This window comes from Chelmon rostratus, chromosome 4 (genome assembly GCF_017976325.1).
Source record: "Chelmon rostratus isolate fCheRos1 chromosome 4, fCheRos1.pri, whole genome shotgun sequence".
Lineage (NCBI taxonomy): Eukaryota > Metazoa > Chordata > Actinopteri > Chaetodontiformes > Chaetodontidae > Chelmon > Chelmon rostratus.
Window position 1 is genome coordinate 15309238 of NC_055661.1, and position 13182 is coordinate 15322419.

At 39.9% G+C, this 13182-nt stretch overlaps 1 protein-coding gene across 1 annotated transcript in view; it reads left to right on the forward strand.

The window, feature by feature from the left end:
- LOC121605432 (5-hydroxytryptamine receptor 3A-like) overlaps positions 1-13182 on the forward strand; it is a 16276-nt gene continuing 3094 nt past the window's right edge. Inside the window, exons 1-16 of the mRNA XM_041935337.1 lie at positions 1-47; positions 2382-2529; positions 2812-2856; positions 2978-3087; positions 3400-3569; positions 3812-3972; positions 4317-4527; positions 5324-5614; positions 6695-6905; positions 9346-9407; positions 10042-10202; positions 10290-10334; positions 10520-10626; positions 10934-11103; positions 11330-11490; positions 12395-12605. Of these exons, the coding sequence (XP_041791271.1) occupies positions 1-47; positions 2382-2529; positions 2812-2856; positions 2978-3087; positions 3400-3569; positions 3812-3972; positions 4317-4527; positions 5324-5614; positions 6695-6905; positions 9346-9407; positions 10042-10202; positions 10290-10334; positions 10520-10626; positions 10934-11103; positions 11330-11490; positions 12395-12605 (2311 nt within the window). The remainder of the gene's footprint in view (positions 48-2381; positions 2530-2811; positions 2857-2977; positions 3088-3399; positions 3570-3811; positions 3973-4316; positions 4528-5323; positions 5615-6694; positions 6906-9345; positions 9408-10041; positions 10203-10289; positions 10335-10519; positions 10627-10933; positions 11104-11329; positions 11491-12394; positions 12606-13182) is intronic.

A 13182-nucleotide genomic window follows, 5' to 3' on the forward strand; every position in this document is an offset into this window, starting at 1 on the left:
ATGGAGCTAATAAATCCCACAGGTGGAGGCGCTGAAAAATTAAATGGGTGAGTGGTTACCAGAGGTGTGCAACAACAGGTCCTGTTGTTGTTATTTTTTGTTTTTCTTGTGTAAGAATTCTGAATTTTTATTCATTTGATTTTAATATTTCTATTTAGTATTTATAGTATTTTATATTTAGTTAGTAAAAAATCTAATTCCCCACATAATATCCCCTTGAATATTTTTAACTATTCAACGATGTAAGGGATAATGTATAGTGAGCAGGTTCCTATGGAGAAATAAATCCAGACAGGACGAGTAGGCTATTTAAGAGTGCCATGTTCTAAATCTGAGTAATGACTCTGTGTGTGGGAAGGGATTTCTTACTGGCCACCACAAACTGAAATGATTACAGTATGATTGTTTCCATGTTCATTTGAGCACTTTGTTTAATTGTTTTAAGACAGACTTGAAAATCTGTGGGATGTATTTTTCACTATTTGGAGGACAATCTCACCACCATGTTCTGGGACTAACCCGGGTCTCCTATCAGTAAACCTCCAAAGGAAGATGCCCAGGTGGAATCCTTATCAGATGCATGAACCGCCTCAGCTGATTACTCTCTACTCTGAGCTCCCTCTGGATGTCAGAGCTCTTTGCCCTGTCTCTAAGGCTGAGCCCAGCCACCCTATGGAGGAAACTTACTTCAGCCGTTTGCATCCACAATTTCATTCTTTCAGTCACTAGCTTGTGACATATGTCAGCTGTTCATTTTGAGATATGGCCCAGTTTAACACTGAACATTAAATACTGTATGTTGACTGCCAATCATGTAGTCACAGATATATAAAACATTATAAAAACAAAAATAAGCACATAATTGGAGAGCAAAGTGCACAGCAGAGAATGGAACAGACTGTAACTCCCATAGGCAGAGGTGTTGAAAAATAAAACGGGTGAGTGGCTTCCAGAGGTGTGGAACAACAAGTCCTGTGTTGTCCTGTGTGTGTTTTCTGTGCACTGGTTTGCAATAGGAAAGTTTGAAAATCTCTTTTTTATATTGAAGTTTCTATTCAAAGACAATACAGTATGTGCACAATTTTGATAATTAATGGTGCAACAAAATGCACATGTATTTGGGTCATTTGTAGGGATGTAGTCTATGTGTGATTGTGTGTGTGTGCGAGTGCTTATATTACTCATGCTTTGGGGACAAAACTCAAAAAACACAAGGTCACATTACGGGGATGCATTTAGCATTTACAAAAAGCTAGTTCATTCAAGATAAAACAAATTTTAGTGGTTTAGCTTGGTTTTGAGTTTTGGTTTAAAGGTAGGGTTTGGTTGGGATTATGCTCTGGGTTGGGGTTTGGCATGTAGTGGTTGTGGTTAGGGTTCACTCATAAGTCACCAGAGAATTAATGTTAGTCTTTTCACTGTCCTGCTAAGTGTTAAACACAAGTTTCTGTGTGTGTTTGAGTGTGTGCAGGAGGATCTTTGCTTTACACTGGTTTAGATGATTGTGGAGAACATTTGGTCCATCTGCAACTTTCCAGCATGAGTCCATGTCAGCAGACTATCAGCATCATCTCAGGTTTACTCTTATTTTCAGGTAATGTGACCTATTCAATGCTTTATTGTTTGTAGTATGTATTCACTTTATTTTCCAGACTGAAGCATGTTCAGCTTGCAACTGAAAACTTAACTTAAAAATAGTACAGTACTGTTATTATTATAGTAATAATTATTGTAGTGCTTCATCTGGACCGCTTCAGGTTTAATAATCCTCACAGTGCAATGATACTGATGTCATCTATTCTGTTTTCTCGGGCAAATTTTAATTGACTTTTATCATTGTGAATGAGAATGTAACAATGAAGAGAAAGCCCTTTCCACTATAGCTACCATTTGTCATAATCATGTAGTGTTGAAGTCAAAATAAAGGATTTTTCATCTAATTTGATTTGTTAAGTTACATTATGTTAGAAGAACATGATCAAGCAATTAAATGATGTCATAGTGACCTATACGGTACAATGTCATTATCATAATGTTACTCAGTGTGTCTGGCTGTTTGGCTTCGAGTTTGATTATACAATGATTATTCAAAGCTAATTCTCTGATGATTTTCAGATGTTTATCTGATATTCAAGTTTGCAATAATAATATGTTTAATAACTCTGCAGTTAACACATTTTTTATGATTTTTCTCGCATTTGATCCACGTCTAAGCAAACCTAAATGCAAGATGCGCTATTTTGTTTTACATGGTTAGTAGTTTGATGTGAAAATAAATGGATTTCTCAAAAAAGATAACGGGAAAGTGCAATTAAGACGTAATCAAAGCGACCGCCAAGTGTTTTCATGAACTTTTTCTCTTCAGTGCCTCTTTGTTATAGTAAACTGACCTGTAAGGAAGGCCACAGCGGTCCAACCTACGAGTCCATGCAGGCTGTGTTTGATTTACAGCCCTTCAGGCCGGCAGTGAATCTTAGCAACCCCACCATCGCCAACATCTCCTTCACCCTGTATGCTGTCCTGGGTGTGGTGAGTGTGTCAATTAGCTATCTCAGAAAAACACTAAGATCTAGTTTAAAAAGTTCTGAGAGATTTTCCACTGTAGCAGACAGAGGGAATGTCAGATCCACAGATGGGGCTTTCATTAAACTGTCAGTCTGTATGGGTGCAAACATTTGTTACTGCATGCTTTATTTCTGATTATCATGTGTATTGTTATAAAACGTGGCATTTTTGCTTTAATTGTAACCTGGCAACAAGAAGTCGCCGTCAGCTTCACACCAGGTTCATCTGTTGTTTACTGTGTTTCAGAATGAAAAAACCCAGATACTCACTACTTTCTTGTGGCTGCGACTGGTAAGAAGCATGGAAAGACATCATGCAATATGATCCAGATGACACAATGACAAGTAAACAGACATTTTAATCCTATGTTCACAGTTTCAAAGTGCATTAGTCCTGATTTATTTCACTGCAGTACTGGCACCATGAGTTTCTGGTCTGGGATCCTGATGAGTGTGACGGCGTCACCAGGATTTCTCTGCCTGTGAAGCAGCTCTGGTCTCCAGACATCATCGTGTATGAGTTGTGAGTTCTCCAGCTTTTTTTTTTTTTTCTTTTTAATGGATCCCTGAGGGTCTTGTATACACACAATAAATGGCTCATTACATACTAGTTGGCACCCACAGACAGATGGGTGCACTTACCAACCATTCACATCCTGTTAAGTGCCACTGTCACTGGTTCATGCTTCACACCAAATGAACCCCATGAGTACTGGATGGTTTATGCACTCTGAATAATGGCCTCTATTGTGGAATGTGAAATATTTTTTCTTCGCTGTGTTTCTGTTTATTTCTTTTACTTCATCCTCGCCCTCAACCCTTCCAACCCTCCCAGCGTGGATGATGATGTTTCCCAGGCGTGTCCTTACGTCTACGTGAACCACACAGGTCACATCCGCTGGGACAGGATGCTGCGGCTTGTCTCAGCCTGCAACCTGGAGATCTACAGTTTCCCTTTTGATGTGCAGAACTGCACATTCACATTTGGCTCTTACATGCACACCAGTAAGAAAAGGCTTCGTGACCTTTACACAATCGCACAATCCTCAATAGAGGGGCAGAAAATGCAGCTGCAGTCTGTACTTTGGGATCTTTTGCAGGGAATAAAAATAAACACAAAGGGAAAAAAAAGAATACAGAAATAAAATAATAAATGAGTTATTACATTTAGTTATCTCAAGGTTAGATTGTACTGTAGAACTGCCTGGCTAGTTCTCTATCTCTCATGGAGTTTTCCTCTTTCGCAGTCAGGGATGTTAGGGTCAGTCCAGCCCTGACGTTTCAGGAGATGTCTAAAAACTCAAAGCGCTACCTGGAAGCCAGTGGAGAATGGGAGCTGGTGGACATACTGGGGGAGACCTCCATCCTCCAGTTTGGCATCGACGAGTGGGACATCATCACCTTCTGGGTGAGGGAAACTCGCTTGCTACTTATATCTGCAAATACAACAGCTGTAAAAACACTGTTTGGCTATCAGACAACTAGTGCAGCAAAAGCTCACGAGTTAGCATATCATATTTAGTTTGTTTAACCTGCACAAAACCTACAGTGGATCTTTGTGCTGAGGTAAGATCACCAGCTGCTTGCCGTGTCCATATATTTAACATGACAAAGAATGACATCATCTTCTCATCTAACCCTCGTCAAGACAGCAAATAAGTTTCCAAAAATGCCTAATTATTTTCATAAATGTTATTGCGGGCCTATACAGTTATGGTGGTGAGACTCTTCCAACTGACTGTTGTTCTCTAGGTGGTCATAAAGCGGCGGCCAGTCCTCTATGTGGTGAACCTCCTGATCCCCAGCTCCTTCCTCATGCTCATCGACATCCTGTCCTTCTACCTGCCCCCGCATAGTGTCGACCGCGCCTCCTTCAAGATGACCCTCATTCTGGGCTACACCGTCTTCCTGCTCATCATGAACGACCTGCTGCCCAGCACAGCAAATGGCACACCCATTATAGGTCAGAGCTAGTGACCTGTAGAGGTGACATAACCAGAGCACTAACATATCCTGGGTTATAATAATAAACGTTTTTTGTATGCGCCAAGTGAGTGCTTTATATAGAAAAGACAGAATGGAAGGTTCCACCATCGCTAACATCATAATGATCCATGGTGTAAATCAGCAGTAACTGGTCCACGCCACCACCAGCGGTATTAAAGCTGCAAATGACTGTATTTTCAAACACATGTCTGTTAATGTGCAATGTGTAATGTGTATTGTATAATGCCAACATATTTCCAATGACAACCCTTGACAGCTGCCTCCAAGTGGCCAAGAAAATTAATGCAGCTTTATGTTTTTTCCCTTTGATTTAGTGATTTTGATTACAAAACTGTCTGATGTTGGAACAGCCAATTAAAACACATAAGTAATAACAATGGTTGGAATAAACATCTGGTGGACATTTTTCAGGTTTTTTTTACCATGAGTTTCTAGTCAGTAACTCAATTTTTATATCTTTTAAGTGTGGATTTTAAGCATGTGTTTAATTCAAGTTGATGATGGGATCTACAAATTAATTAGACCGAGTATACAGTGTAATGCATTTTCAAACCTGTATAATTTAGCTGTATCCATACATACTTTTAGAAATCATGCAATTAAGGAAGCCCACATGCAATAAGTTTTGAAAAGCTCAGAAGAAGTCACTGACACAACGCTACTGCCTGCATGTACACTTTTGCTACTGAGCAAAATTTAAGATCTAAAAGGTTTTACATATGACCTCATTAATGTCCTATCCTTCACTCTAGGTATTTATTTCTCTGTGTGTCTGGCCCTCATGGTCATCAGTCTGCTGGAGACGGTCATCATTACCAATGTCCTCCACCACAGCTCCATGAAATACCAAGAGGTTCCAAACTGGGTGAGGGTGGTGGTCCTCAAACACATAGCCAACCTCATCTGCTACCGATGGCCGGAGGATGTCCAGCAGCCTTCTATACCACAGACCGATAAACCTGACAGTTCCAATGAGGGTTCAGGCCCGTGGATCATCCAACCAACCAGCCAGACACCTGCCCAGCACCCAACCAGCAACGGAGGTACACAAACAGACATAATAAATGATAAAGACTACTTTAGATCATCTATTAAAGCAAGGAAAAAAATATGCATCTATGTACAGGAAAAGGGAAAATGTCTCGTAAAAAAGAAATCCAAACATATTGTGGTGACATAATTAGGATTATCAGGCATAGCCAAAGAACAATCTGGCACTGAGTGAGTGTGGGAGAGCAGCTTAAATACTGGCCTGATTGGAAATGAGGATCAGGTGACGATCAGGTGAGTGGACAGGTGGGCGTGGCTGGCAAGGGGAGTAAGAGTGGAAAAGTACTGGCTGGACAGGTGAACAGATGAAGAGTGGCAGCAGGTAAGTGACTGAAGGCCCTGTGACAGCCTACAAGAGCGAATCCCAGTCAGGCTAAGGTTAACATGATGCTAGCTCCAGCTAACTAAAGCTAGCTAGCCCATTTTCTCATTATTGTTTTCACTCATTATTCTCCATTGCCGTAATCATCTAAAACAAAAGATAAGCAGCTTTTAAGAAGTTAGGACGTAATTACTCCCTGCTTTCAATTTTGCACCATTAAAACACAATAAGTGTTTTAGTAATGTGTAAATTGGTTGCTAGGAAACGCCTGTAGCACCGACCAAAAGCAACCAACTATGTAAACAGGAAGTCACTCTGCAATCACAAGCTGTGACCAAAAAGTTTGAGAGGCCAAATAATATGAAACAGCTTGTCTTTTGTAAATGTAAGCCTGACTTTGTTTTATTCATATATGCTTGGGTGGAGAAATATGTTTTATATAGATACTGTACCTGATAACACTAAGCTAACTGATGCTATTTGGTCATTCAGTAACATAATCTTATTATTGATTATTTGTTTTTTTAATTTGAGGTATACTATGTTGTTTTTGTGGAGTGTTCCCAGTTCTCATATTATTAAGCAGCATTTTTTAACAAAGTGCCAGATCACGTCTTTCACTTTTCACTCTCAATACATATTGGCAGGCTAACGTTAGCTCTGTCAGTTGGTTCAGGCGGCTGCATCACAGTTCCAGCTGGCAGTCCCTGGGTGTAGACCGTGACCCCTCCTATCTCTATCCTCCTGCCAGGTACAGCTGCTCTGCCTGAACTGCAGCAGATCTGTCAGCACCTGGGCGACCTCCGTGCCCACCTCACGTCGCTGCAGAAGGAGAGCGAGCTGCAGGACCAGTGGTGCCACGTAGGATACGTCCTCGACTTCCTGCTCTTCCGCATCTATCTGCTGCTCATCTCCTGTTACGCCCTGGTCATCATCTCCATGTGGTGCGTCTGGATCAGCCAGTCCTAACTGGACGTGGGTCGTCTGTGAACCAGGGCTGGGAGTCAGTTCACACACAATTTATAGGATGTCTAAATAACAGATTAAAATGTCAATCTGTATAAGTAGATGCTTAAACAAAGTCTGCCAAGATTAAGCTCTTATTGTTTCTGTAATGTTTGTTTAAGTTTGTTTTGTAATATCATGTACTGTATGTGCAGCACTGCAGGTTTTGTGTCCTGGAGAATGGACCAATAAGTCAATGCAGTGTAATGGTTTAGGGGCAATAACTATATAATCATCATCACCATCAAAAGAGAATGTTTACTATTCCCATATGTTGCTGCTGTTGATAAGAGAACTAATCTCCCAGCACCGCTAGCTCCTTATCTCTTCGGTGTTAGTGAACATAGTTAGTTTGCGAGAAGCGGCTTGTGATCTGAAGGTTGCCGGTTCGATTCCCCCACCGGACTGGCAGAAAAATTTGAGGTGTGGTGGAGTACCCCCTCCCCTCCATTAGCCAGCTGATGTGCCCTTGAGCAAGGCACTTAACCCCTAATATGCCCCCCGGGTGCTTGATGCAGCTGCCCACTACTCCTGTGTATTTCACTGCATGTTGCATGTGTGTGTGTTGGGTGATGGGTCAAACTTTCCAGTTTGGGATTAATAAACTTGGGAAAACATTGAAAAAATCAGTGACCCCAAATCCATCCATATAGTTATCTTACAGTGCCACTTCTCGAGTGGTGGGATTTTGTGGTACTTAAAATAGATCATCATCATTATTTCAAGATGTAAGATGATGTTTGGGATGACAGGGTGTTACCATGAGATGTTTCAAATACAAATAGGCATGGGATTTATGAACATAAACCAATGAATCATAAAAATAACGTGACATTCTGTGTTAAATAAACCTTAATTGCTTGCGTTATTTGTTTTAAGGTTTTTAAACGCAGTCACACCTTTGTTTATTGGTGACGCCTTCTGCGATGTCCTGATACAACACTGGAGTTGGTGGAAGTAATTCTTATTTTATGTCTCAGAAGTCATCGACTGCACTTTCTTATTTAAGGAAACATCTTTGTGTAAATCACTATATAAATCAGTTATACATGAAAATTCTTATTTAATTTTATATTAAAATCAGTATTACTATTATTCCCTTTTTAATAATCATAAGCATAATAATAACACCTTATCTTATTCCCTTTTAATTGTAATACCTTCTTATCTTATATTTGTTTTTTATCTTGCTTTTTATATGTTATTTCTTTTGTTCTTATATGTTTTGCATGCAATGTATGCAATTTTTTTGCATTATGTTTTGAAGCACATTGAGCCTGTCATATGAAATGTGCTGTATACATAAACTTGACTTGACAACAAGTATTCTAATATCTTTGCATAGCTTTCTATTAAACTTGATTAACTTATGCCAGCTATACATACGGCTAACAGAGCCGAGAGAGTGTTGATTAAAAATGACATCAGTTGCTAATGTTTTGTTAATCCAAATTTCATCTCCACTGAGACATTCAGCGAGTCAGACTAAATGATGCAGCAGTATAAAGGTGGTCATTCAGTCGGAGTCAAACACTCTTCTCCACATGCTCTGGACATAACAAAACTTGCAACCCAGTGAAAGTCAAAGTAACGGACGACAACTTGTTTCCTACATGCTATTGCACAGTTTAATTAGTGATAATTCAGTACCAGTGTTATTGAGTAATATTGGTTTACACAGCCAAATTAGCGGGCCATATTTTTAGCCATGCTAGCAGTGTGGCTCGAGGGATGGCACCATCAGTCTGTTGGTCAGTGGCTCCGCAGCTCTGCAGACTCTCCCGGCTGAAATATCTAAACAACTGTTGGATGGATTGTCATGAACGTTTGTACAGACATTCATGAAGATGAATCCTACTGACTTCCTCTGTTTGCACCTCCCAGTTTTCACTTTTCCCTGGAAATATCTCGACATCTACCAGAAGAATCGAGACAAAATTTGTGCATATCCTTAAGAGACAACCTCCCAGACAATGTTTCATGGGACTGTTACTCTCAGAAGCACTAATGTCAGCCTCAACATTGAGCCATGTTAAACCATCAAATAACTAAAAGAGGCGCAGTATAATTTTTGCATGGTCCTCTGAGAGGCAAACTGGCACAGCCACCAGCCCCGTCCTTAGTGTTGTGTTTGCTTTGACCTCAGCTGTCACGAGCAAGTGCAGTTGTTGACCTGTATAACAAAAATCCACCTGAAGATGATTCAAAAACCTGTCAAGCACGCAATGTGTAAACAGTCATTAGAAGAGCGGATCCCTGCGAATACCCCAAAGGCTGAAGTCGTGCTGTGGTTCACTGTTCTGGAGTCAACATAGAACGTGTCGATCCGATGGAGCAGACCACTGACTTTTTTGTTTTGTATTTTGAGGCACTTTTCGTGGCAAAGGCTTAACTGAGACTGATAATGACGGCGGTAAAGCTTGCGGAGCTCATTTTCGCCTGTTTCATGCTGCTTCACGGTAAGGCGGGAAGATCTTTTGACTATCTGCAAAATAAGCGAAAGGAGATGATCTGTTAACAACTGAACAAATACAAGTCCTGCACTCTTTCAAATACAAGATCATTATTGTGTTTAATTCTTTGTCATAAAATAATAAACTAGAATCATAAGTGAAATACAAATTATAATTACTGCATCCTCTCACTGTACTTAAATGATACACATGAAATGAGGGACAGCAAAGCTGGATCAATAACAATAGAATAAAAATAAACAATAAATGTATTATTTTCTAATAGTTTGTGGACCATTATAAGCCATTAATAAGAACAATTTTTGGGTTGTCAGGTTGTAGAAAAACACTCTGACAGATGTTTGTTAACCATTAGTAAAGCCTTTAGTTACATCTATTAAATCCTTTGTGTGACAGACATACAAATGTGACTCTAAAGGCATCTGAGTTTTTTAGATGTATCACAAGCGAGAGGCAATTTAGTGACTGAAGCTCTTGAATGTGTGTGTTTTCTCTGGCAGCACACTACAGGGACCGAGAACGGGCACAGTAGCATTTATACATTCAAGAAAGTGAGAAGAGGGATGATGATGTGATGGCCATGATCACTTTCTTTTCTACTTTCTCCTTTTAAACCCAGGTTTTGTTGCAGCTTTGAACTGCACCAGCCCGACCCCAAAAGCCTTGTTCAGTGCACTTCAGAAAGATGTATTTGAGTACAAACTGGTGCGTCCCGTAAGCAGCTTTTCAGATCCAATCACCGTAAACATCAGTATCACTGTGGTGGGAGTTGTGGGAGTGGTAAGTCCACGCAAACACCTATCCAAAAGTTTTAATAGTCACTGTATTATTGGCTTTAATTAATTTAATAATATGTCTCACCCATAGGATGAAAAATCCCAAACCCTGACGTCAGTCTTATGGAGAGTTCTGGTAAGTGATATCATTAGGTAAATTTGTCTGTCTCCAAGATGAGCATATGTTCGATTTGGATGAAACGTCATATTTTTCTTAATTAATTAAGAAAGGTTAATTTATAGTGACTCAGCTCAAGTGGGTGGCGTTTTCTGAGCAGCGTGTCACACTGGGCTTGTTGTTGTTGTTGTTGTTTAACACAGGAGTGGGACATAGAGGGACTGAGCTGGGATGAGAAGGAATGTGGAGCTGCAAGAGTCTCCGTCCCTCGGGAACACCTTTGGATCCCAGACATCCACATCTCAGAGTTGTAAGTTAAAAGGAAGTTCAGTGGTTTTTCAAAGTGTTCTCCAAATCAGAGAAATGAGCCTTAGAGTAAAGTGAACACCTGAAATGATGTGAGCAGACTTACATGCTGTAAATCCTGACAGAAGAGGTAAACATCTGTGCACTTTTTGCGCCTTTTTCAATTTTATGCTACAAATTGGGGCATTTTTGAAAGAAAAAATAATGAGAAGACTAGATAATTTTAGCTGAAATTATAATGCAATGAAAAGAAAGCAATCGATCAATCAATAATTAAAACGTTGTTTTTTTTGTATTGTATTCTTTTCCAGCATGGATGAGGAAAAATCTCCTCAAACTCCTTATGTCTACTTATACAACACTGGTCATGTATATGATGATAAGCCAGTCAGAGTTGTCAGCTCCTGCAGATTAATAATCTACACTTTCCCCTTTGATGTTCAAAACTGCTCTCTGACCTTTGGATCATATCTACACTTCGGTAAGCCTGCTTGACTATAAAGAGTCTTACCTTTGAAGTGCCTGATATCTGGTATAAGCAACAGTGTGTGTGTGGGTGGGTGTGTGTGTGTGTTTCTGTTGATCATTTGACAAAATCAACTATGAGGCCCTTTCAGGTGTGAAAGTGTTCTAACATGTGTTCAAAACTTCACTTTGGGCCTCTAAAATAACTCAGAACAAAACTGTGCTGTCAAATGTTTTTCAAGCGACGGACATAAGGGTTATGAACAGCGTCACATCTGAGGCGGTCCTGGAGGAGTCCAGAAATGTGTTGGAGACCAGCGGGGAGTGGGAGCTCGCAGATATAACTTTAAGTTCTTCTACCCTGGTGTTAACTGTGGGAAATTACTCTGAGCTCAAATACAATGTAAGCACTTTGAATTATTCTAATTACTCTATGATCACTGATTTTGAAATTGCTGAACATACCTAATTCTACACTACACGCTAACTGCATCCAGTAAAGTAAGTTTTTGCTGTGAGTAGAGAAGAAATCAACACAGACTGCTTTATACTAATAACTATACATGTCAGACATCATTTCCTGTGTGATGTAACAGTTGTCAGTTGGCGTGGAGCAGTAGATAAAATCTGAAATAGCTAAATAATTTTATTAGCGCATCTGTTTTTATTTTTCTGGGAGGACCTGCACTCACGGCTTCTACACACACAATAGCAGTGATGTGGGGAGAACATGCAAAAAAAAAAAAGAGGCTGTCCCACACCTTAACAGTTAGATGAATGCAATGAATGTTTTTATTTTTGCCAACTTTTGTAGTAGTCATACCAATATTCAGTGTTGATATATTAAAGATTTGATGTGCAACATTTCTGCATGAAAATGTCTAAAAGCGACTAGACTCAAGCTTTATGTTTTGTTGAGCTGTGCATTTACATTATCCCAAATGTTTCCAACAACGTTCAGACTTAGAGGAATATTAAATTTTACTTGAGGTATCAGTGTGTTTCATCATTCATCATCATTCATCATCTCACGTCAGATAGATTGTCATCAGTAATGGTGGCTGTCCAGTAATGAAGACAACAACTCCCGTGATCCAAACTATGCCTTTTGTTGTCATTGTTTTCACCGAGAGGCTGAAATTCTATCATGTGCAATCATAATACTGAAGTTAAAATGCCATGTCTAAAGAAACCAATACTGACTCCTTCTGTCCCAATCCGATCTCACAAAGAAAAGTATAGATAAAGATGAATGTCCATAAGTCTGACTAAAAACTCAAGGTGTTGTACCTGCGTCTGCTCCCAAGCTCATTCTGAGACGCAGGCCAATCCTGTACGTGGTGAACCTGCTGATCCCCAGCTGCTTCCTCGTCACACTGGACCTCTTCAGCTTCATGCTGCCTCCCCAGAGTGTGGACCGGTCCTCCTTCAAGATGACCCTCATCCTGGGTTACACGGTCTTCCTGCTCATCATGAACGACCTGCTGCCCGTCACCGGGGAGACGACACCCCTCATGAGTGAGTGACACCTGTCATGAAATGCACCACCACACATGGGCTTTTAATTTAACCAACCACACTAATAATGCAGGCAACCACATCTATGGGTTCATTGCAAAGAAAAACTGCTGATAGGTAATTTCCTCAGCAGCATAAATGCCCTCGTGCCACTGGGTTCTACCTTGTATAAAAACGCTTCAATGAGTGTGTTTACTTGACCATTAGGATTCCTTGTATGCTCTATTTCTTATGGTAAAACACGCCTCTGTGCAGATGATCAGAATCCTGGAAACAGGTATTTATACAGGGAGATGAAAAACAGGTTTCTCAGGTTTTATTGTTAACTTCATTTCCTAGACAGGATTACAAACAAGATATGACTGAAAACCAGTGGTGCAATCTAACTAAGTACATTTACTCAAGTATTGTTCTAAAGTTCATATTCGAGGTACTTGTGCTTGAATATTTCCATTTTACGCAACTTTATGCTTCCACTTCCTCTTACTTTTAATGCATTTTGCTGATGATACTTACACATTGTTACGTAAATAAGGTTTTGAATGCATTTATATATAGTGGACTATTTTTGCAGTGT